General features: G+C 45.7%; 1 protein-coding gene across 2 annotated transcripts in view; it reads right to left on the bottom strand.

Moving 5' to 3' along the window:
* The window catches only part of Gls (glutaminase), a 63,873-nt gene extending 56,012 nt beyond the window's left edge, over positions 1-7,861 (bottom strand). For both annotated transcript variants that reach the window (XM_041668420.1, XM_041668421.1), the window contains exon 1: positions 7,302-7,861. In XM_041668420.1, coding sequence (XP_041524354.1) covers positions 7,302-7,711 — 410 coding nt within the window. In that variant the 5' untranslated portion in view covers positions 7,712-7,861. The remainder of the gene's footprint in view (positions 1-7,301) is intronic.
* Positions 7,862-26,508: the final 18,647 nt, after the last annotated feature.

The following is a 26,508-nucleotide window of genomic DNA, read 5'->3' as shown; positions in this document are numbered from 1 at the left end:
AATATTTACACATCCTTATTTTACAAATACATTCTTAACATAAAAACTATGGACGGTACACCATGTTGCTGAACTGTATACCCAAAACTGGCTAAAATGCTCAACTTTACACTAAGTTTATTTTACTGTAATTTAAAAATTGAGCACAGAAGGTGAAAGTCAGGGAGAATTGTTAAAATGAAGAGAATAAAACTAATCTATCCTAAGAAAACCAGTTTTGAATGAAGCAAAGCCAATCAGAGTATCAGAGATGCTCTACACTGAAATACACTTCCGTGCAGGGCAGGCAAGCCAGGACGGTGGTCTCTCGCTCCTGGAGATGAAGCTCGTTCCCATCACTGGAAAACAGAAATGCTCGTTCACTACCCACTAATGACCTGAGACTCTAAGAACCAGAGAGCTCAAGGAAACTTGGACCCCACAGTATTCTGCTTTCAACAAGAAAGTTTATCGGAACTTGTCTTAAGCTTGTCTTAAGGCATCACTCTATCAAAGCTTCCTACTCAACAAAAAATATTTCAGACATTATTGTTTAAACATGGCAGAAGAATACTCAATGTCTCCAAGGAGACTTAATAACAAAACTAGATTAGAATTCAGATGTTTTAGAGAAACACTGTCTCGAAAAACCAAAAAAAAATTTCAGATGTCTGAGGATTTTAGTCTGCATTGGCAGTAATGGGTGAGAAAAACGAGCTGCCCAAATCCAACATCAATTACTTTATGCAATTGTCACAGTACAATACTTATTATTCTTATACAACCAGAAATGAGATGTCAGGAGAGCAATAGCAGCAGGCTATGGAAATTTAACTGATAAGGGTCTTCCGTTTTTTAAGACGTTTCCACTCACAAGGGAAATCCTGCTTACACGCAGCTATTAAGAGGTGGGAAACAACGGCCATTCTCACAAGCACAACAAATACGGTCATTTGTGCTCCGTCCGTCCAACACTTTTCCTAAGCTTTCTTTAAAACTTAAGATCATAGAAAATTGTGTTCTAACAACCTTAACACTCCATTTCCTTACAGCTTTAAGAAATAGTTAATTTACTTACCTATCCCATTGACGCCGAGCAAGAGAACCCGTTACAACTTACTGCATTTTAATACAGGACCGGTCATACCTTTCTACAAGTGAAGTATCTTGCTCCAATATGTAAGATACTATATTAAAAATATTAGGGAATAAATTTTTCTATACTTCAGTTTATTGTGTTAGCCTAGATTCCTAAAAATATGAATAATTTATGAGTTCCTCCTAAGTTAAAAAATATTCTCCAAAAAACTGTACTCTTTTAATAACCCCTACCCAAAAAGAAAAAAAAAATCAAAGGAAGTACCTGTCAGTCAAACTATCAAGACAAGTTTAGAATCTTTTAAACTGCACCAGAAATGAGTAGATGAAAATACATCCCCAAATCCTGAAATTATCAATTGGGATTCATTATACCAAAACAAGCTCTATGCTTAAGTAATACTTTCAGGTAAACGTTTCTTCACAAACGGGTGGAGAATAAACACAGCGGAGAATGGAGGCCCAAAAGGAACCGCCTCACCTCTGCTTAGGCGTAGGCAGGAGGCTGTCATTTCAGACACCGTTCCTATGCATGGTTTCATAACCAATCAGCTAGCTCTACAATGGACTAGTCTAGGGAGAAAGTGGGAGTGAGCGACTGTCTATGTGCAACTGTGTGCAACACTGACAGACACCGACAGTCACAGATTTTAATTAAATATGCTCGAAGTGTTCCTTTTTTTTATTTTAAGATTTTTTTTATTTATGATGTACAGTGTTCTGCCTGCATGTCAGCCTTCAAGCCAGAAGAGGGCACAGATCTCATTACAGATGGCTGTGAACCACCATGTGGATGCTGGGAACTGAGCTCAGGTCCTCTGGAAGAGCAGCCAGAGTTCTTCCGCTGAGCGGTCAAGCGTTCCTCTTGCTAGTAGGTAACCTAGGTGAAAATATCCAAATAACTAAAGTATGCCCGTGATTTATACAGGATTTGATATTGTTCAACCATTTAGAGAATCGTATTTTTTTTAAACCTCAAATATTACAAGAATAGTTTTTTTTAAAACCAACTTCAAATGTCCTAAAAACTGAAGAAACCCAAGGCTCTTTACAAACTTGCTCTTCAAGGTGACATTTACTTCTCAGAGGAAACCAATGCCCTTCTTCCCTCTGGGGGCTAGATATCATTGCCCCATTTTCCAAAAAAAAAAAAAAAAAAATGAAATTGGGAGCTAGAGAGAGATGGCTCAGTGGTAAAAAACACCGGCTGCTCTTGCAGAGGACCCAGGTTCAGCTCCCAGCACCCACAGGGTGGCTGGCTTACAGCAATCCATAACTCCAGTTCCAAGGGATCCAGAGCCCTCTTCTGACTTATGACGGCACCAGGCACGTGTATGATGTACATACATACATGCAGACAAAACACATTAAAAAATAATAATTAAAAAATTTTTCATTTGGTAGCTCCCTAAATTTTGTGGGTGGCAAACTTTTCAATAACAAAGCTGCAAGCAAGAAGTTAAAATTTCAGGGCTCAAATTTCTGTGAATTTACTCAAATTATGTAAAATCTGTTTAAATTAATATCATGCGGTTACTTACAGATCATATACAGGTTTATCAATGACGAGATACATGGTTTAATGTAAATATTAGGCTTCAAAAATATGACATAAAGTTACTGGCACTTTCTTCCCATTAATTTACAGGGCTGAAAGGTGGCTTAGAAGCATGACATGTGCAAAATCTGGGCTCAATCCCCTGCACAGCAAAAACCAAACCAACAGGAGAAAGCGTCCAATTTAAAGCTTACTCCTAGGAAAATCTCACAGAGAGATAGCTAAGAAGCACAAAGGGAAAAATTAGACCTTCTGTCCTGACTCTAAAGGACTGGCAGGTTACTTTTAAAAGACGACTACTTTAAGTGTGAGTTTGTCCACGTGGATGTGTGTGTGCAGGCATGTGCAGGAGCCTGCAGAGGCCAGGAGTGGGTGCGGGATCTCCTGCAGCTGGAGTTCCAGGGCTGGGCATGATGCTGGGGATCTGAGCTCGGGTCCTCTGGGAGAGCGGAAGCACTCCTAACAGCTGAGTCATCTCTCCAGTCTGAACTGTCAATGTTAACCTTTAGAAATCAAAGCAGATGCAATTCAGGAGGATGATGAAAGTATCTGCCACCTCGTTCAGAAGTTCTTATCACCCAATACCAAAATATTATCTACATCTGCCAAATACTGCCTCAATTTCATTTTCAGTACTCTTTGAAGTACATATTATTAAATCTTACTTTGAAATTCAATTTTCACAAAAGGCAATGCAGTAATGTTTGCGCTCCTCACACTCCATCTACTAAAAGTAGAACTATGAAAATATGCCATACCATACAATTTGAAGCTAGGTGAAATCACTTTCGGGTGCACTTTATTTTTAAATTCAAATACTCTTGTGTAATAAAAGCATATTTTTGTAAAATTCCAGACTTCCTGGAGACATGCAAACATAATTACTAAATAAGGGGCATGTAGTTTTTCAGCAACCACCAAACAGCTCTCCAAAATCGTGAACAAATCCATACCTATCCACCAGCAATGCAAGGACTCTCTTTCCTACCACTTGGGGTAAGTGTACTCAACAGCTGTCACACTGATGGGGAACAGTCCCCTGGCTATTTCAATGGAATGTTTTCAATATTGCACCCCATAAAAATAAGGTTTTGTAAAAAGTACATCTAGTATTTCATCTACCTAATCCTTTCTCCTAATAAAATGTTAAACCAAAGATAATTTAATGCATGTGTGCTTTTAATAAAGCGCGCGCACACACACACACACACACACACACACACACACACACGGGTGCGTGCACCAGCCTTTCCTAATGATCATTCACTAAAATAAAGTCGTTTCTGGGCTTTGCTGAAATTAAGAGTGTCACACTTAACAGATAAGATATAAATCTGATTTCTTTTTAAAATGTCTGTTAAGCCAGCAAGCAAGTTAACCAAAGCTCTTTGCCACAACACATCTGTAACTGATAATGTTCATTCTAATCCATATTGTTTTTGCTTTCTTTTCTTTCTTTCTTTCTTTCTTTCTTTGTTTTTTTGGTTTTGTGAGACAAGGTTCTTTGTAGCCTGTCCTGGAACCAGCTCTTGTAGGCCAGGCTGGCCTCAAACTCACAGAGATCCACCTGCTTCTGCAAGTGCTGGGATCGAAGGCCTGCACTGCCACCACCCGGCCCATATTGTTTTCTGAAAGTGATACCCTACATTAAGATTTTAAATTCAATTTCACAGGGTGCAAAGCAGACAATTAGGGGGAAAATGGTGAATTTGGCCATACCAATTTTAAAATTCGAGTCATGTCAAATATACACATGAGGACTAAGCCTGGCTTAAGAACTAAGGTATTGTCTGCACAAAGGGGAGCATCAGAGCTAAAGGAATGCAAGTCCTGGGGAGAAGGTAAAGTGGGGGAAGGAATAAAGATCTCAGCCATGAAGGAAACCCCAAAGTGGTCAGGAAAAGAGACCGAACAAAGAAGCCAAGCACACTGTGTGGTTTTTAGTGATGAGGTGCATGAAATGAAGACCTCCAGAGCAAGCTTGGGCAAAGGTCACTGCGGTTACCTTTCAGTATTAAAATATCCGTCATCTAACAACCTGATCAGACTGAAGGTCTGTCACAATACAGGACAAGGTGATAGGGGTTCTCAAAGAGTTTTACTGGTTTTTGGAAAAAAGATAAGACAACTTGATGCTATTCCAACATCTATAAGATAAGGTTAATAAAATATAAGGAAAGAAAAGCAATAGGAACTAAAGGGAGTGCTGTGGTTGAGAATTACATTTGCTCTGGCCTGGTTTCCCAGCAATGTTTAAAGATGTAAACTGTTCAAAACACACAGTTTCATGTAAGACATGTTTCTTTCAAGACAAGCTTTCTCTGGGAACTAAAAATAAAAACTGCCACGTGAGTCTGAAATTCATAGATGGACAACCACAACAGGGCTTCAGGGTAAAAGAAAGTCTTATTTCGTGAAGAAAGCTGTAGAGTGAGCACATGCCCAACACCATTTTGAGCCTTGTAGAAAGCAGCAACTCTTGATCTGCACAGGGCTGTTTCTGGGTAACACTATAAAATCTGGCAGTCCCCAGAGCGTTGGCAAAGCAGGTGGACTGCTGACTGAGGAAGACCTATGCCTTGGAGGCTGGGCTGGGCTTTCGGAAAGGTCAAATAGGAGCTGACCTATAGAGGGAAACACTTCTCACACAGAAAATGGTGCGCTTGAGAGAGGAAAACCTGATCAAAACTTTTGGAAAACGGATCGAATAGAAACTTCATTCAAATCATAATGCTTTTTTTTCCCTATTTTCCCTTTACAAGAATTCATGCCGTTTGTGGTTTGAACCTTGGTTGAAAGCTCTCAGGACTATCATCCTTTCTGAATTGGCTTTGAACCTGTTTAGTTGCTATCTGAATTGTGGTGCAAACACAAGCACACACTAGTCTAGTCCCTTAACTAAAGCAAACAAGGTTATCTTATTGGCACTTATCATTCTCCAGGAATCTGAGCAAATCTTCTTGGGGAATTCCCTCCCCTAAACTGGCCTCTTCTGCTGGGCAAGAAGAGGGGAACAGGATGGGACATTAGCCAGAAGAGCATTCCTAAGATACTGCCCTGAGATGATTTATTAATATTATTAATAGGGCAATGGAACCAGAAACTTCTGGGGAAACAAGACTCGTTTTCCTAGCTGACTTTTTAAAAGGTGGGGGGAGATGACAGAACCAGACATACTTTTAATAGAAGGCACCTCCCATCCTGCAACCTGGATATTAACTACTAATAGGGAGCAAATGCGCTGGCGGTTCTGTTAAGTGTAAACCTGTGTTTTGTGCCACCAGCCTGGTAAGCAAGATCTGGGCAAAGTGAGCCCTGTATGTGATTAAACATATGTAATACATATTTTACTTTCTAAAACATTACAGGTATAACTTTAACCAAGTCTAGGTTTAAAAAACGAAACACCGAAAGGGATTTAAGGCATTTAACCCAGCACATTTCAATAATGTGCCCACGATCATCAAGCTGGATTGTGGCGCAAAGCCATTATCACAGACTACCACAAATTCTGTCCATCATTAAGCGCTTTTGTTTGTTTGGCTGGCTTTGAAATAGCATTTTTCCACTCCGGGAAAAGAACCAGGAATGTTTTAGGAAGGTCCCTGCATCAATTACAGGAAACATTAAGCAGGCCCGAGGTTGAGGTTATCAAATTCACACTTTCAGTTTGACTTACGCTACTGGGCAGATCTGGAAAAAGAGGTACAAAGCAGGAACAAGACACACCATGTCAGGGTCAAGCCAGAAAAATAGGATACAGGAAAAGCCTAAAAGTCATCGTTTACCTAGATGGGAAAGCTAAATCTATTTATGTTAAACAAAAGCGTTCAGGAAAAGTGTCATATTTAAGAAATCTCAATTTTGTTCTGGCTAAAGTTCCCAGCTATACACACAATGAGTCAACACCCTATCACAATTAATTCCCCGGTTTCTGCGTGTTTATGGCATACTTCATTTTCGCTCTTAAAAAAAAAATATCTGTCAACCTCACACACAGTAGACATCAGACAAGCGATTGCTGGTCCCCGTAGGAAACAGGTGGCCCGTGCTGCGTGCCTCATCCTCTAGGCCACATGTCCCTACTCCGCCTAATCTCATTTCTGAAGCATTATTTCCGGTGGCCCAGATGGCTCCACGCACGCCAAAACGATCCACCTCCGAAGGCTTAAGAGCTCTCTGCCACATCTGGCATCCAGTGGGATGGTGGCAGAGGCTTAGAGGCGGCGGGCAGTGGGGAAAGGGGCCTGGAAAAAGGAAGGTGAGCCGGGAGGGCGGAGAGCGCCCGACTCCTCAATGTCACCGGAGAGAGATGGATGGTGGTGTGGGCATCACCCTCGCAGAGCCCGGAGGCGGGCCAGGGTGGCGGCCGCGAGCCGGGGCGCTGAGCACGCGGCCGAGGGCAGGGGGCAGAGGGGCAGCGGCAGGCCAGCCCCGCCGGGCGCTCGCCGGTCGTCCCGGGGCGACCCGCGCGGACGCGGAGGGGAAGTGGGAGCGGGCGGAGGGGCGCGGGCGGGGCCTGATCACATGGCGCAGGCAGCCGTCGCCGGCCCGCCTGGCATCGCTTTCTTTCTCTTCCGCGAACCCCGGCTGCCCCGCCGCACGGCCGCCGCCCACCGCCCCGGGCCAGACCGACCCCTCCTCGGCTCTCCCCCACGCCACTCACTTGTCGCCCGCGGCCACCATCTCCTTGCCCTCGCTGTTACCGAAGGGGTCCGTCTCCCCGGGGCTGTCCTTGGGGCCCGGTGCCGGCGCGGCTGCGGGAGGCGACGCCCCGGGTTGCTGCTGCTGCTGCTGCTGCTGCTGGGGCGCCGCGCCTCCCTTGCCCAGCTCCTGCAGGATCTCCGAGGGCGAGCTGGACAGGCCGCCGGCGCCGGGGCCCTTGGCGCGGCCGCCCCCGCCCCACCACGGGTGGAGCCGCGCGGCGGCCACCAGGCCCGCGGCCGGCCGGTTCCCGCTCCGGGGACGCCGGCACAGGGTGCCGAGGGGCTGCGCGCGCCGCAGGGAGGCTCCGACGGCGGCGGGCGGCCGCCGGAGCAGCTCGCGCAGCATCGCCGAGCCTTGCAGCCGCATCATTGCCGCCGGCGCCCGCTGGGTCAGAAGAGGATGCTCCTGGCGTGGGCGGCCGCGCTCCTCCCGGAACGGCCTGGCGCGCGGAGGAGAGAGGACTGGGAAGAGAAAAGGTCCGCGGCGGGGTGTGGCCCCTGCTCCGCCGCCGCCGCCGCCGCCGCCGCCGCCGCCGCTGCTTCCGAGCCTCCCGGTCCTCGCCGCTCCTCCGGCCGCCGCGAGCTCCGCACTGAGGCGGACGCGCAGGGGAGGGCCGGAGACATTCCGCGCTCACCCGCCGGGGGCGGGAGGACGCCGCCGGCCCGCCCCCTGCGCGCTGCCCCATTGGCTCAGCCTGCCGACCCCGCTCCCGATTGGCCAGCGGAGCTGTCAAGTTGAGTGTGGGCGCCCGTGCGCAGTCCCGCGGGGTTCGGGAGGGCGGGGAGAAGGGCGACTGACGTGTGGGGCCCCCGGAGTAGTCCGGCCCTGCCGGCGAGGCTCCCCCCCGCGCCCTTCTTCTCGGGCCGCCTGAGGCCACGCTAGGCGTGGACCGTGGCTCCGGGATCCGGCCGCTCACCGGGCAGGTGCGCTCGCGGGCGGGATGAGCGGCCTCCAGCTCCCGGGGCCGAGCCGCGCAGTCCTGGAGCCGGGCCCGGCCGGGCCGTGGCGGGTCACCTGGTCCACGCCTACTGCTCGCCCCCCGGCTAGTGATGTGGGGGGAACGTGTCCGCCCTTCTGAGGGCTTTGGTCCTGCCCCGGCAGCCCTGACGAGCTCCATCCCTCTCACAAGTGTGCTTAAAACTTTCCATGGTTGGCTACTGCCCAGAAGTGAAATGTTTTGGAAAAAATGAGCAAAATCTTGTCAGCTATGCAACTTAAGACATTTTAGAACGTTGGCGCGTAGGGGCAACGAGAAGAGAAAAAGCCAGAGAAGGGTGGCTCTCCTCTCCTAAATTTTTTTTTTCCCACGCACAGCAATTTTCCACATGTTTCCAACGGCGATAATTTCATTGGGGCTAGTTGGCTTGAAAGCAAAATTGCAGATCCTTTTTTTTTTCTCTCTTTTAAAAGCTGCCAGATTGGTATGAAATACAAGCATCTGCATATCATTTCTCAAAACCGGTTCAGCCCAGCATCCCTTTGTCCGTTTATCCTTTTAGATCTGTGGGTCATCCAATAGCTCCTGGGCTTGCGCACACATTTCTCTCCGGAATAAAAATGTTTTAAAACTATTTACTAAGACAGATAGGTTTAAGTGCGTAGATTCACCAGGATATTTTTAGGAGGATGGGCAGGGGGTAAGGTCCATTATTAATTCGCCAGATCTAGTATCCGATGACTGTTTAATGTGGAACTAGATTAGTCGAATGTGACTAATCAGGCCTTGTGTTACACACAGGTTTGCCCTGTTTAAGATGTGCCCCCCCTTTTTTTTTAAATCTGCTCTTTAAATGGGAAAAATGTGGGGAAAGTAACGTTGTAGGAAAAAAAAATAAACAGAATTGTAAATTACTTGTGTGGCTTTTATTATTGTCTAATGTGAATATGGGTGGCTTGAAAGAAACCGGTCCCAAAGGGAGTGGCACTATTAGGGGGTGTGGCCCTACTGGAGGAAGTGTGTCACTGTGGGGGTGGACTTTGAGATATCTTTTGCTCAAGTTTCCCTCGGTGTGACAGTGAGATGACTTCCTGTTGCCTCTGAATCACTCAGCTCCCGCACCACGTCCGTCCACACGCCATGCTCCCTGTCAGGAGCATACTGAACAGAAACCCGAAAGCTGTAAGCGAGCCACCCCAATTAGATGTTTTCTTTATAACGGTTGTTGTGGTGGTTATGGTGCCTCTTCACAGCAATAGAAACCCAAACTAAGACAGTGAACTTGTCAAAACTATTAACAAGAGCGAATCAAAAAGTGATGTACTTGGGAGAAATAATCACATTTTTGGGGGAAGAAGGTAGCACATAATAGCCCTAAAAAACATCTAACTTTTTCCCCTGCTCTATGGATGGCGTACAGACCTTAGTGTTTCGTTTCTTAGAAACGGCTAGTGTTCTGTTCTTACTGCCTCCTTTTTCCTACTAATCCAGACTACTCACCAATCCAGTCAATGTTTCACACTCGATTCCCCCACTTTCTCCCATCTCTCAGTGAAATGACTTCTGATGGTTGAAGGTTTAAAGCTTTCAAGTATCCGGAACAATGAGCCGGGGACATGACTAAGTGGGCAGAGAGGCTAGCTACACAAACATGAGGACCTGAGGGTCAGATCCCAGGCTGTAACCCCGGCCCTGGAGTTGGGGTGGGGTGGGGTGGGGTGGGGCGGATCCCTGGGACTCAGTGCTAGGCACTCTAGCTGAACTGGTGAGTTCTGGGACCTCTGACTTCACACAGGGGCAAGCACACTGTACACGTGAATACACACAACATAGGAAAGAAAAAATAATAATAAAAGTAAAAAAAAAAAGGCACCCGGGGCTGGAAAGATGGCTCAGCAGTTAAGAGCACTGACTATTCTTCCAGAGGACCTGGGTTCGATTCCCAGCACCACATGGTAGCTCACAACTGTCTGTAACTCCAGTTCCAGGGAATCGGATGCCCTCATACAGACATGCATTCAGGAAAAACACCAATGTACATAAGAATAAATTATTGAGGGGGGCTGGAGAGATGGCTCAGAGGTTAAGAGCATTGCCTGCTCTTGCAGGGGTCCTGAGTTTAATTCTCAGCAACCACATGGTGGTTCATAACCATCTGTAATGAGGTCTGGTGCCCTCTTCTGGCCTTCAGGCATACATGCAGACTGAATATTGCATACATAATAAATAAATAAATAAATAAATAAATAAAATTATTTTTTTAAAAAAGAGAAGGCTCCTATTGGTAGAGTCTTTTCTAGAGTTTCTACGTTTCAGAGCACACTGATGAGAAAGGGTAAGGGTGACTTCTAACCCTTACCCTGCGTCCACTGAAGAAATAATGAAATAATAAAGCTAAATGCTGCGGCTGATCGAAACTATTACCAACAGAGTAAAAATAGGACAGAGGACTTGGATTCTTTTCTTCATTTTATATATTTTTGTCTTCTGTGGTATTTTAATTATGCGACTTTGGAAACAGTGTTTCTATTATGTTAAAGGTAATTGTAGCACCTTCAACCCAAGCTATTCTATCAAAACACTTTACATGCCCAGTAATAATCTGAGGAACTATGTTCAAGAAGAAACATTCTCCAGGTTAGTGTGTGCTTAGGCTGTCAGAGACAGTGGGATGGGGCTCCACGGCCCTGGCAAGGTTATCAGCCACCCAAGGGAGAAACTGGAATGTGTGCACTTAGCTTCCGCTCTAGCCTGAAGAATGCTGTGTTCGGCCCTGGATACCTGTGTCCTTCATGGTCAGGAAAGGCTACTGCCTCAAGATGGCAACCTAACTTCTCTATAGCTTTCTGATCTTCATCTTCACAAATCGCGAGTTTAGTGTTTGTTGTCCAAGGGGAAAAATAGAAAGTAATTCTCCTTAGACCAGCAGATCTCAATGAGTGGGTCACCACCCCTATGGTGGGGGGTCGGACGACCCTTTTACAAGGGTCACCTAAGGCCACTGGAAAACACAGATATTTACATTACTATTCATAACAGTAGCAACATGACAGTTATGAAGTAGCAACAACACCAATTTTATGATGGGGGGGTGTTACCACAACATGAGGAACTGTACTAACGGATCTCAGCATCAGGAGGTCTGAGAACCAACGCCTTAGACAAAAGCCCGGCCGACCCGCCTATCAGTCTTTCTGTCGATTTGTTTGAAATCCCAGTGGAAAGATAGAAGGCTTGGGAACCTTCGAACCACCTTCTGCTGCTACTCCGGCTTTTCCAGGCCTACTTAGGCCTTGCTGAAAAATCCCCCCGAACTGAATGAATCCCCATGGTCTTAGATCTACATTCTTATAAATCTCTCATTTATAAAATGAGGGTCCCGCTACCATGTATAGGACTGTAGCAGGGATTAGATGAGCAACAGATGTAAGCGCTCGGAGCAACACCAGTGATGCTCTGCTGGCCCTCATTGTCCTCGGGGGGCAAACTGTTGTGCCAAGCAATCAGTTCTGGTCCATTATTGAAAAGCCAGAAAGGAAATTATTTTTAAGCCATCTCAGAAAGGGAGAATACTATTTAAAGAATTAAAACTAACACCCCTGAATGAGATCATTTATTTACTTTTCAGAAAGCAATTTTCAAAATATCTTAAAATAGGAAGGGAATGCTGCAGAGATTGATTTTTTTTTTTTAAAGCTGCACTCGATTCCTGAGGTGCCGCTACTTACAAATGACCTAAGCATTGACAAAGAATCGCTGGGGGCAGGGGCGTGTGAATCTACATGTTATGTGTAACTATCCCAGCATATAGCAATTGCATTTTATAATCTGCCATTTTAAGCTTTTCCATTGACCTTCTCAAATATGTTGTCCATATAAATTAAATCACCCCTTTCTTAATTGTAATAGCATACAAAAATAATGGAATTTCATTAACTAGGAGCAACACGTTTGGACAGCCTAGCTGAAAATACCCTCTTTCGGACGCTCCCCTGGCGACTAAACTGGGAACTCAGACAGTTTTATTCAGAGCCCTAAGGTGAACCTTTCCAGTAGCTGAGTTCGTACATTGTTATTGTTTGTACTTAGACCACACTGAAAACCAGGGAGCCTCCAACTGGTCATTAAATTTCAAAGAGACTTATTTTTCTGTGGATGCATAGAAAACTTACATCAAATGCCCTCGTCCCATAGATACGACAGTCGACGTATGCATTAGCACCTGCCCGTGGCTTTTGTCCATAGTGTGAAGAAAATCAGTCCGATGGTTCCTGCTCACGAAGAAAATGTGCTCTGTGGCAGACTGTAGGACTGTCGCCAACTACTTGTGTCTCTCAAAAGCAGACACTTTATAACGTCACTCGTTTGGATTTCAGACTTGGCCTTGATGGAACATGCGAGGACCCCACGGTGTCATCATCTGGGTCCACCATCTCTCTTCCCTTGTCAAGTCTGATTGTGTGTCCAGGGAAAGGATTTCTTCTTTATGTGGCTATCCCAAGGGCTGACGAGTACCATGACGAGAAAGGTACCTTTCTGTAACCAAGCTCTGAAAAGAGCCGTTTCAGTTTGAAGACTCAGGCAAATACGGGGTATTATACCCCACTTTTGCTCTATCTGGAATAGTGCAAGAAGAGCTTTTGTGTCCGTGTTGAAAGCCATCGTGGCTCTCTGGCAATATTAGAAACGATAAGTTATTAAAGCGACTCTTGAATTTAATTTTTCAATCAATGCTGAGTAATATAACTGAAGATGGCCGCTTAAAAGAAATCCCACACTAGCTCAGAAGTGAAAACAATAGAGGGTTATTTATTTAGGGGTAGACTCACAGATCAATATCCTCTGCTGGAAAAGAACAGCAACAGAATCCCGCAGCTGGGAAAAGAGACCCAATGCGTGCTTTACGTCGGCTTAAATAGTATACAAGGACACGCCCAAGGGGGCGGGTAACTTAAAGGCTACTGGCAGTAGGATTTCCTACAGCATGCATCTAGTAAGCAAGGGAGCTACATTGTAAATATATATATATATATATATATATATATATATATATATTGGTTTTTCGAGACAGGGTTTCTCTGTAGCTTTGGAGCCTGTCCTGGAACTAGCTCTGTAGACCAGGCTGGTCTCGAACTCACAGAGATCCGCCTGCCTCTGCCTCCCGAGTGCTGGGATTAAAGGCGTGCGCCACCACTGCCCGGCCATTGTAAATATTTTTCAAGAGGACACTCCACATGAAACTATTGCCTATAAGACACAACACTGGCGAATCTCTAACTGAAAACTTTTTAGAGAAAACTATTAAATAATTCTTTCATCAATAAAGCATGAAGTTAAAATTCTTTCTTTAAAGGTTGAAGATATAATTTATCTTTGGAATAGTCCAGTGGCACATGTCAACTGCTTCATTTTATGACCAGAAAAATTGTAAGTTAATAAGGGCCATGGTAATTAATAATAGAGTTGGTGGAGACACACCCTCCCGCTAGACCTGGCCCTTGACCGCATTGCTTTTGAACCGTCAAAGAAATGCCTACATAAGCTATGTTTACAAACACAAAAGCACCCAAGGGCTCAAAACAACTTCTTTGCTGGTAATTTCCTCACCTGTGGAACTAGGTAACCTGAGCAAAGAAGATCAGGTGTAGCACAAGAGGGAGTAGGGATACTATAGCAAGGAGGAGTTGCAATTCTCCATCAAAAGGGCAACGAGTAATCTACCCAGCAAAACCTAGCTAGCATGGGCACTGTTAGCTAGACCTTGGGGTTTTCCAAGTGATATAGATAAGCACGTTTTAAAACTAAAGTACATGCCTTGGCTTTTAAATGCAAGAGTTCATTCATTCTGGGGGGGAGGGGGTGGAGCGAGACAGCACTCAGAATGTCTGTAATAATCATCTGGCTCATAGGGATAGTTCTCCTCTACCGTGAATAGCCCACACGGTAAGAGCGGTGTAACATTTCTTGACGTCTGTTTCCCAGCACTGTTTTTTGTTTCCCATTATTGGTCCCGACCAGACACGAACATTGAATCGCTTTGAACCTACAGCTACCATCCCACTATCAGGAAGGGATCCCACCTCATAGCAAACCCAGACGACCAAAGCCAATTAAAGGGGAGAGATAGAAAAGGACGTGGGAAGCTCCAGAGCACTCTGGGGCTACTGGCTCACCTGTGGGACTTCCTGTCACCTTCTTATTTAAATGAGTTCGATTAAGTTTGGGCTTCCATTAAGAAATTCTACTGATTCAGAGCCACATCCTAGAAGTCTCTGTGTCCGTGAGTCCTGGTTTGCCCTGGGGACCTCCTTCATCAAGAACTACACAAATGCCACACAGGCATGTCCTCGGGTCAAGCCAACAGAGGCAAGTAGACGTCAATTCTTTTTTTGAGGTTCTCTCTGCCCCGGTATGTCAAGTCGGCAGAGAAGACTGGCCATCAGGATATCTTTCTCTCTCTTTGGCTTACGTAGAATTTATTACAGCCCCGAACTTGCTCACATATTTAACGACTTATTGTAATGTTAGGTGCATGAGTGCTTTCGTGCATGTACCGTGCGTGTGCTGGTGTCTACAGATATCTGAAGAGGGCATTACATTCCCTAGAACTGGCTTATAGACAGTTGTGTGTTGCCCGTGTGGGTGCTGAGAACTGGACCCCAATCCTCTGTAAAAGCAGTAAGTGTTCTTAACTGCTAAGCTATTGCTCCAGCCCCTCATCCTTGTTCTAGCTACAGTAAATTACATATCTATGTTTCAACCAGTTTATACTTGATGACTCTTCCGTTATTTAGGGACCACCTATGACTCCTTATATCATTTAAAAACAAAGATAAATAGGAGATACAGTAAACATTATAAAACTTAATCAAGCTCAGGTTTGAACACAGAGTGAGTCCCTTTAACTTCACATATGCTTTCTTTCTCTCCTGCAGGAGGAGGGCCTGCTTGTTCTTAGCTTTGCCTCAAAATAATCACACAGAAACCATATTCATTAAAACACCACTTGGCCCATTAGCTCTAGCTTCTTATAAGCTAACTCTTATATTAATTTAACCCGTTTCTAGTAATCTGTGTATCGCCACGTGGCAGTGGCTTACCAGGTAAAATTCCCGATATCTGTCTCCAGCTGATCCATGGCATCTCTCTGACTCCACCCTTCTTCCTCCCAGCATTCAGTTCAATCTCCCCCCCCCTAGATAAGTTCTTCCCTATCAACAGGCCAAGGCAGTTTCTTTATTCATTAACCAAGAAAAGCAACACACAGACAGATGGACCTCCCACACCACTCTCCCTGCCCCCACCAAAATGTTGAGCTATACTGAGACAATTACCTTAACCTTCCTGCTCTCTGAGTGTCTTTATTTGCTTTTTATTGCTGTGATAAAACATTCTGACCAAAAGCGATTTGGGGAGAAAATGGTGGTTCTGTCTTATACTTCCATATCACAATCTATCACTGTAGGAAGTCCAGGCAAGAACGTGGGGGCAAGAACAGATGTAGAGGCTGTAGACTCATGCTGTTCCCTGCCTTGCTGCTTTTCAAAGTAAACAAGGGAGATTGTGTGGAAGGGATCAAGCTGGAGAGGTAGCCAATGCATATTTTATATAAGGTACTCTGAGAAACCATTCAATCTGTACTCTAGCCATGAAGTAGATGGAGCAATGCAAACGCAGGGTGTTCATGAAATCTAAACCTTGAAAATGTTTCAAATTTTAAACTATTTAGTTCTAGGTTATATTCGCTTTCAGAATATATATACCCACTTGAAATATGTAAAATAACATAGTTGAAACTGAGGCAGGAGGATCGGGCTAGTCTAAGCTCTGTACTGAAAACATGTCATAAGTGGATTTTTTTTTCAACAATAAAAAAAAATCCCATGAAGTTATGTAATTGGCAGGGAGTGTACATACCTGGCAATGGTCACATTAAATGACTTCTCCCACTCTGAAAAACAAATATTGTTGTTTTCGCTCATTTGTGAGTCCTAAATTTTATGTGGATACAAACAAGAACACATGTATAGATGACATAAAAATAGAAACAGACTTTCTAGGGGAACAAAAGGGCCTGATGGAAGGAAGACGTGAGAAAGACAAAGGAGAGTAAGACAGAAGGGGGTCATGCTCAAAGCATTGTATACACTTGCACAAAAATGGCCTTACATAATTCTGCATAAAAAGTAAAACAATAAGCAAACAAAAAAAGCCCACTGTGCAATTTTCCTCCCTCCCCTCCTCTCTGACTCTGTTCCTGCCAATGTCTGAAACTAGAGGCTGCTCTGTCTGCCTGGGTGCTTTCGAAAGTAAGTTTGTCATTTTGAGCATCTGTAATTTTGAGGTTGTTACCGCAGCAAAATAAATTCTGCTCTAACTGAACCATCGGCTATGAGAGAAAGGTAGGAGAAAGCCCTTCGGATGGGAGAAGCCAGTCTTTTGGCAGCCCGTTAAAAGGTCATCCCGTAAATGGCCGTTTAAAAAAGCGTATGCCCAAAATACTTGAATCCATGAATTTAAGTAAGCACATTTTATGCTTTGGTTACTGCATCTCTTTCTTGTCCTCCGTTATTTCCACAACTTATTCCAAAGTCGACAAGTGTAATTCGAGCCAATAAAAAGATGCCTCCACAATCCATCCTCTTACGTATTCTGCCAGAGGCCACCTCGCTGTGTGCTGTGTTCTCAAGGGAGGACACGAGCCTCCAGAGGCATCTGTACTGTCGGAAGGTATTGGCCAAACCTCTTGCTGAAACTGGCGGGTGCATTCCGCCTCAAGAGGCGTGATGCTAAGGAAAAGCTTGCACTTTGGCGTTAGACAGGCTTCGACTTGAATTCCTGCATTCCGTTTGGTTCCGCCTTCTAGCTAACACCGAGTGCTTTTTTTAACAGAACTTTCTAGAAATGATGTCTTTTTTTTAAATTTTTTTTTATTGAAAAAAGTTTCCACCTCCTACCAGCCTCCCATGTCCCTCCCCCTCCCCCGCTAGAAATAGTGTCTTAATTCAAGAGAGTGATTGAAATATGAAGACCCATGAGGGCCACAAGTAGGAACATCGTGTGAACAAGCACGCAAGCTTTGCTGGTATCCTCTGAGAAGGGACGCTGGTTTATACAGGCAGGCAAGGAGGGAATGAGGAACGGAAAGGTCTAGACATGACGGGCAGGAGGCCAAAGGCTCATGAATGGGCCCCTTAGCCTAAGATGCCACAGAGAGGAAAAAAAAAAAAGAGAGAGAGAGCGTGGACGTGAGGATGAAGATCCCAGAAATAGTTTCCTCATAATTGCGTTTTTTTTTCATCTCTGCAAAGTGGGCCATTGCGATGTCGTTAATGAATGTATTTGGTAGGATCGGCCCACAGGTTGAGAAGAAAATCAAGTCTTTTTTTACAGTGAGAAAGTCAATAAATAACGTTAATTTCAAGTCTAAAGAATAAACTTTTGGGGCTGGAGAGATGGCTCAGTGGTTAAGAGCATTGCCTGCCCTTCCAAAGGTTCTGAGTTCAATTCCCAGCAACCACATGGTGGCTCACGACCATCTGTAATGGGGTCTGGTGCCCTCTTCTGGCCTGCAGACATACATACAGATAGACTATTGTATACATAAAAAAATAAATAAATATTTAAAAAATAAATAAAGAAAGAATAAACTTTTGTTAGACAGGGGGTGGTGGCGCCCACCTTTAATCCCAGCACTCAAGAGGCAGAGCAGGCAGATCTCTGTGGGTTTGAGGCCAGCCTGATCAACAAAGTGAGTTATAGGACAGGCAGAGCTGTTACACAAAGAAGCCCTGTCTCAAAAAAAACCCCAATATATATATATATATATATATATATATATATATATATATACACACACACACACACACACACACACACACATATATACATACATATACATATATATATATATAATAAACTTTTATTTCTTCACTGAAACATTTGACAGTATGTCTTTTGCTCAGGGTCTTTCTGATCTGGGACCTAGGACACTAACCATCATTTAACTGGCTGACCTGGACAAATGTCCTGATCTGTCAGTGCCTCTGCTCCACATCTGGAATTAGCTGGCCAGTATGACCTCCAGGTGCCCCCCGGGTCCCAGTTCTTGACTCTGAGCCTGATTACATGGACTTGTGGGTTTCGTCTGAAGAGTAGTAGACACACAGCGAATGAATTCTCGTGTCTATCACCCCCCCCCCAACAGATCATGGGATTTGCAGATGACATATTCAGAATACCAAATATGGTTAAAGTATGTTTAAATGTAGCGCCTACCAGTGACTAGACGAAAGCTATAAACGGCTTAGCATATGGCAGTTTTGCAAGAGCAATAAGGGCTGTATACTGCTAAGTTAATAATCAAAGAAATATTGGGGCACAGTAAGAGAAAGGGCAATGATATGCTTAGCCGAAGGGCCCGGTGCTATCATGAGCCTCGGGGATAGGGGTGTCACATGTCAGGATATGGGGCAATAGCTCTGTAGCTGGGAAAACATCGGTCACGGCGGTTTCCCTCCCAGGGGTGAATGCTTCTAGAATATAAAGGCAATGATATCTGACCATAATTCACACACCGTACGGTTGACCAACACTCAGACTCACGGCAGGGGACTGACAACATTGAAAGCACAAGTTTGCACTGTTGGTAGCAACAGCCGTTGGCTCTGAAGACCCCTGGTGGTCCGACTCCTCTGATAGTCTGCAGGACGGGGCTGTGGAACACCCTTAGCGTGGACTTCCAAAGAGTCACAGTCTGCAGGACGGGGCTGTGGAACACCCTTAGCGTGGACTTCCAAAGAGTCACAGTCTGCAGGACAGGGCTGTGGAACACCCTTAGCGGGGACTTCCAAAGGGTCACAGTCTGCAGGACGGGGCTGTGGAACACCCTTAGCGTGGACTTCCAAAGAGTCACAGTCTGCAGGATGGGGCTGTGGAACTCTCTTAGCATAGACTTCCAAAGAGTCACAGTCTGCAGGACGGGGCTGTGGAACTCTCTTAGCATAGACTTCCAAAGAGTCATTAGAGAAAAGAGACAACATCATGTAGAGAGAAAGCAGGTGGATGGCATTAATACGGTCAGAAATAGTTTTCAAGTCATCCTTACATGGTTCTGTTTTAGTGTGTGTGTGTGTGTGTGTGTGTGTGTGTGTGTGTGTGTGTGCGCGCCTTTTTTAAGGTTATCCATGTTCTCCTTCTCTCTAAATAATACTATTATTTTACTCCTAGCAACCAACCACTTCCTGGAAAACAATCTGCCAAGATGCTGAAAACAGCCTTTTGCACATGTAACATTGACTTTTAAAATGTTTTAAAGATTTTAAGAACAGAATCCGAGAATAGTTTTAATCATGCAAGGCTGTATCCAGTATCCGTCAGGTGACAAGCCGGGGTCATGGACATTCTTGCTGTGGAAACATGCATTAGTTCTTCCTGGCTCTCTGCAGTCTGAGAGGACATCCCTTCCCTGCAGAAATGCAAAACCAGCCGGGAAGCTCTTAGGAAGGGCATGCTGCACCCCATGCATTCAGTGCACAGCAGAAGGAAGAATACACATTTTTTTTAAATTTATTTATTTATTAAATATTTCTGCCTCCTCCCTGCCACCGCCTCCCATTTCCCTCCCCCTCCCCCAATCAAGTCTCCCCCCCCCCCATCAGTTCGAAGAGCAATCAGGGTTCCCTGTCCTGTGGGAAGTCCAAGGACCACCCACCTCCATCCAGGTCTAGTAAGGTGAGCATCCAAACTGCCTAGGCTCCCCCAAAGCCAGTACGTGCAGTAGGATCAAAAACCCTTTGCCATTGTCCTTGAGTTCTCAGTAGTCCTCATTGTCCGCTATGTTCAGCAAGTCCGGTTTTATTCCATGCTTTTTCAGACCCAGGCCAGCTGGCCTTAGTGGGTTCCCGATAGTACATCCCCATTGTCTCAGTATGTGGGTGCACCCCTCGCGGTCCTGAGTTCCTTGCTCGTGCTCTCTCTCCTTCTGCTCCTGATTTGAACCTTGAGATTTCTGTCCGGTGCTCCCATGTGGGTCTCTGTCTCTGTCTCCTTTCATCGCCTGATGAAGCTTAATATTCAGGAGGATGCCTATGTGTTTGTCTTTGGATTCACCTTCTTATTTAGCTTCTCTAGGGTCACGAATTATAGGTTCAATGTCCTTTATTTATGGCTAGAAACCAAATATGAGTGAGTACATCCCATGTTCCTCTTTTTGGGTCTGGCTTACCTCACTCAGGATAGTGTTTTCTATTTCCATCCATTTGTATGCAAAATTCAAGAAGTCCTGTTTTTTTTTTTTTTTTTGCTGGTGGGAATGCAAACTTGTGCAACCACTCTGGAAAGCAGTGTAGCGGTTTCTCAGGAAATCCGGGATCAACCTACCCCCGGACCCAGCAATACCACTCTTGGGAATATACCCAAGAGAGGCCCTATCATAGAACAAAAGTATATGCTCAACTATGAACTGTTTGTAATAGCCAGAACCTGGAAACAACCTAGATGCCCTTCAATGGAAGAATGGATGAAGAAAGTATGGAATATATATATATATATATATATATATATATATATATATGAATACACATTTTTATTGCATCTTTTTGAACTCGGGGTAAGTTTATATCATCTCAAAGGACCTGAGTTTTCTTGTTTGTAAGTGAAGGGCACAGTAGACACTTCTCACAGCTGTTATGAGAAATAAATAGTGCACGCCAACAGATGTTAGTTAGCTTCTGGCCCATCACAATTCATGTCCTTCCAAACAGGAGCCAAAATGGGCCTTCTCAAATATAGCTTGGGTACTGTTATTCTCCAACTAAAACCCCTCCAACGACATGCCACCCACTTCGGGTAAAATGAAAAATTCATAATGTTTACCTCAAGGCCTTTCTGATTCCGAGTTTTAGCCACGTCTTCAGCTGGCCTCCCACGGAAATGTCTGTGTTTCGGTTGTGGCTGCCTCCTTTCAGGTCTTCAAACTCTGCCAGCCTCAGCTCACGGTTCCCTTAGAGTCCTGGCACAGTGAGAGATTTGCAGGGTTTATCTCCTGAAACGTGCATAAAGTCTCTCCTGTCTTCGATATGAGCCATTTAATATTTTATAAATGTTATGTAAAATGCTATATACAAACAGCGCCTAACCCACCATTCAGTCCCATTCCTGCCTTGAAGGCCCTTCTAAATGGTCATCCGGGGAGCTGTCCGCATTGGCTCACACTATTTATTCTGCTTTCAAAGCTCATCTTTCCTTTTCGCTTCTGGCAAAACCCTAATCACTTACTCTTCAGCTTAAATGTCAGCTCCCCTTGTGGCAACCTATTCATTCCTCTCGAGAAAATGAATAATCTTGTGTGGCTATTTCTCCCTGCTGGGCATTAAGGTTTTTACGTGGTTGAGCTTCTCAGTGCTTCGGTCTGGGTGAGAGAAGGCATGGGGAAGCGTTTGTCACTGGCACTCATGAGTTAATGGTCATGCCTGGTCTTGTGGCTCATGCCTGCAACCCCAGCACCCCAGAGACTGGAACAGGAGGACCGCCATGAGTTCAAGGCCAGCCTAGGCTACAGTGAGTGATTCTGCCTCAAAAAGCAAAACGCAAAACGAAATGAGTTTTAGAGTTCTGAGCAATAGAGTTCTGCCCTGCTGGAGAACAGTGTCCCCGCCAATCTGACGGCGATTCTTGGGCATCTTTCTTAAGTCAGAAGCAAAAGAGGATGACCCTGCTTCTCTCAAAGGTATTCTTGGTATCCTGGGCCTTTTCTACGCTCTATGGGACTCACTTCCTTTTCCCATCCCATCTATTTCCTTTTAGCATTCCCAGAGGGTTCTGGAGCAAATGATACTTTACTCAGGAGAAATTCGAAGCTAGGGATGTAGTAGCCCAGCTGCTAAGCTAAACGTCACATACGCCAGCTGCGGGAGCGTACGCCTCTGATTTCAGCTCTGAGAAAGTAGAAGCAGGACGATTGAAGTTCAAGGTCATCCTCAATGGCTTCCTGAGTTTGAGGCCACCCGAGATGCACGAGACCTGGGGGTGGGGGTGAGCTGTGAGAAAACGGGGTGGAGGATGAAGGAAAGTACCGCGAACAGAAGAGAGAGCACGCATGCGCAAGAGCACAGCCCATAAGAAAGCTGTTACAGGGCCATTGCCTTCTACCTTTTTGTCCACTGCAAGCGCGGGTGCTCATCTCCCACAGGGCTGGTTTCTGTCTTTAGCTGTCCCCTGTGCTCATCTCTGAGGGGAACACAGCATCCTTTTCTGTTTGGTTGGGTTGGTCCAGGGTTGGTCTTGTCGTTAGTCATCACTGAGCAGCGGTGACTCTGCAGTCCCTTGCCTGCAGTGAACGAGGCTCTTGCTAGGAATCCCCATCCTTCCGGCATTAACTAGGTGACCTCTGGATTCGCTGCCTTTGTCTGCGTTGAGTTGAGCGTTTCCCTTTGAATTTTCTTGGCCACCTTGAGTCTTCCTTGCTGTACGGCTCACTGATTGGCTAGACTAGGTGGCCAGTAAAACCCAGGGGTTTCCCCTACCCCCGCGTGCCCCATTTGGGGGTTATTAACACGTTACCACACACACACACACACACACACACACACACACACACACACACCCTTTTCATATGTGCTAGGCCAGCGTCTCCTTCTGCGGAGGGTCTTTGCTTAGCAGGCCGTCACTTCTATTTGCGCGTGAAAGGTTACTCAGGGAGTTCTTGTAGAGAGTATCCCAGGTGTTTGAACGGCAGAAGAGCAGGCTGGCTGTGTCCTCAGGGCGAGAGCTCTCGCTTGGCTTGTGCAAGACCCCCTGTTTTCTCCCAGAACCAGGGGACAATAAATATACCACATTCGCTTTCTGCTTCAATAACACAATACCTGAGACCAAAACTTTCAAAAGAGGCTATCCTTTTGACTCTTGGGTTCAGAAGTTCCGTCTATGCCGACAGGGTTGCTTTTAGGTCTACGATATGACATTACATCAGAGCTGAGGAAACCCGCAGCTCATGGGGACCACGAAGCACAAGAGGTAGGAGAGAAAGGAGCAGAAGATATGATGTACTCTTCAAGGGCAGGCCCCCAGTGACCTACGTAAGCCTATAGGGCCCCACCCCTGATATACACCACCTCTCAATAATGCCATCAGGAGCTCACTGATTGGCTAGACTAGGTGGCCAGTAAAACCCAGGGGTTTCCCCTACCCCCGCGTGCCCCATTTGGGGGTTATTAACACGTTACCACACACACACACACACACACACACACACACACACACACACCCTTTTCATATGTGCTGAAGGATTTGAACTCTGACCCCCCCCCATTGTTTTAAAGGACACTAAATGATTTAACATCCCAATCCATATTGCTCAATGGGAAGCTGCTGCCCAGTCCCTGGGCTTTGCCCTCGGCATGCGGACGCCTGACGTCGCGGAAGGGAGGGGAGTACAGGGCTCCCACTCTCAGGCGTGTTTATTTCGACAGAGTTTTATGTGTTCCAGGGTCAACGCCAACTTGATACACAGCAGAGGATGAGCTTGCCCCCAGGGCTAAGATTACAGGATGCGCTGCCACACTCAGTTTACACAGGGCTACGGATGAAACCCAGCACTCTTTCTTCAGCCGGTTCTATTCATGCTGAAGGCTGGGCCTGTGAATTCATTCTTCTTCTTTGCCTTTTAACCTGATGACATACTAGTGCCTTATAAAGAGTTAGTATATTCTGTTTAGGAGCTGGAAATCACGGGATGCCTATGAAGGGGACGAGTGCCAATGCAAATTTTCTGTTTTGCACAGTTTTGCTTCTCAGTTGTTTGACTTTACAGATGTGAAGTCCAGGGACTCTCGAGGGCCAACCATGCGAGTGTTAACCTACGCTTAGGTGAGGTTCTGCATCCTAACAGCCATCAGGCAGCTGAGGTAGGTGGTCTTCCTCCCATCTTCCAGGGGGAAAGGAGAGCTTTTCTATGCCTCCATAGGAGCAGGGTGTGCTTTCAGACATTTAAGAGGAAGGCGGTAAACTACAACCTTATTCGTTATCTTTTCCCACATCATACCCTGAGCATCCTAGTGCATCGCTGGACCCCACAGAGGTGTGGGTAACCTGTTATCTTTTCCCACATCACACCCTGAGCATCCTAGCGCATCGCTGGACCCCACAGAGGTGTAGGTAACCCGTTATCTTTTCTCATATAGCATCCTAGCACATCCTGGCCCCCCCAGAGGTGTCTGTAGGTTTCTGCTTCCTGATGAGAACTAGGAAAAGAGACCCTCCCTGGACTAGGGAGAGGGAATTGGGCAGCACAGCCAATGCCTTTTTAGCACTATTTCTAGGTAGCCACACCAAGGAAAAAGGCTTGAACATTCGTGAAAATATGCAGAAACTGGCTTATTACGAAGCATGTGTAAATAATCCTAGGTTATACGGAACACATAATAGCTTATTCAATGAAAAAAACATGGAGGTAGAAAAATGACTTCGAGCATAGGGGTTTAGGAAGGGAAAAAATGAAAGGAATTCAGGCAAAATCTAAGCTACAATAAAATGAGTCTTGGTAGTCATTTAAGAATTTCAAGCCAAACAAACGGGTAGCTCTCAGAAGGAGGCCTGTGCGATGCTCTCCCTTTGAAAGAGGCTCCTGGTGAGCATTCCAGAAAACCCCGGAGACGCTGAGCTCAGAGCACAAGAGTAGTCTGTGTTGAAAATGCAGGAGCCAGACATGACACAGACGTAGAAAACGACCAAAAGCTAACAAGGCGGCACAGAGGGGCTCATTCTTCGTTCTCCCACAGCCCTCTCGGCCTCTGTCGGCCTCTTAGCCGAGAAAGAGCTGAGGAGTTAGAAAACCTCGATTCTACTCTGTCTCCACTACAACCCCATCCAACCAGCGCACACTTCCAACCCCGATTCTGCTAAAAGACGTCTCCACCATGGCTGGAACTTAGAGCCTGTTCATTGTCTTCCTCTTTTGGATCACTTCAGGAAAAGATTTACTGATCTTTAATGTCACTATTTCATTGTTTTTGTTGGGGGATGGCTCCATTAAAATGATTTATTTTATTATGAGTAAACCAGCACGAAACCGTGCCTTTCATCTAAACAAGACGCTATTCTGGTGGGATGACGGAAGCTGGGGATTGTGTAATTTGGGGCCAGACTTCTGTCGACAAGCATAGCGTGTTTACTTATACTCTAGTGGTTGAGAGAGGGCATCTTTCTCCTTGGATGTGTATAAAGAGGGGACGGAACACAGAGACCCGACGCTTCTTACTGTTTGGATGGGTTTTTGAGCCAAGATGATGAAGAGGAGAGAAAACTCTTGAAACTGGGTGGTAGGGGTGAGGTCTCAGAGTCAAGCTGCCCTACCTCGAAGCTGTGAGCTTGACAGCGGGGTTGGGGGGTGAATAGGGAGCACACCTCTTGACAAGGGGACTGGATGGTTAACAGGCTTACCTCCACGGTGGTGGTGGAGTCTTCAGGGAAGCTGGAGCGAGGAGGGTCTTTGGCCAAAGGGACTCTAACGAAGGGGAGAAAAGCTGTTTCTCCCTGTGAAACGCTTCCCTGCGGCTCTCGGGAGTAAGAAGAAGACAAAGTTTCTAAACTATTGAGAGTTGTATATGAGGCCCATCTAGCCCACAACTCTTGCATTGGGACATCCAAGAAAAGCCTTCTTGATGACCCATCCCCACTCCTGAGCAATGGAGAGTGGCCTGGTGAGTTGTAGATCTGGGGACACAACTGTTTGACACCCAGTTGGGTGACTTTTGTCTTATTTATTTATTTATTTATTTTATTTATATTTATTTTGGGGACAGGGTTTCACTGTGAGCCATAGCTGTCCTAGAACTTGCTCTGTAGACCAGGCTGGCCTTGAGCTCACAGAGATCTGCCTGCCTCTGCCTCCTGGGATTAAAGATGTGCTCCACCACCTCCTGGCACATTGGGTGGTTTTATTTTTCTTATGGGATTTGCCTGCCTTGGGAATCACTGTATAAGGGGTCACTGTATAAACCTGTCATCATCCTGTACCCTAGCCCTACAGCCTCCCTGTCTAAACGGTCATCGTCCCGTACCCTAGAAGAGCAGCTTCCCTGTCTAAACGGTCATCGTCCCGTACCCTAGAAGAGCAGCTTCCCCGTCTAACCTGTCATCGTCCTGTATCCTAGCAATGCAGCCTCTAAACTCAGGTCATTGCTCCGGCCTCCTCTCGTCCTTTTCCTCGTTGCCTTGTTACTGCTTCTGT

Source organism: Microtus oregoni, unplaced genomic scaffold, assembly GCF_018167655.1.
Source record: "Microtus oregoni isolate MIOR12 unplaced genomic scaffold, Mior012 000018F_ref0000195, whole genome shotgun sequence".
NCBI classification, from domain to species: Eukaryota; Metazoa; Chordata; class Mammalia; order Rodentia; family Cricetidae; genus Microtus; species Microtus oregoni.
The sequence above is the reverse complement of the archived record's forward strand: the minus strand, read 5'-3'. Positions and strand labels throughout refer to the sequence as shown.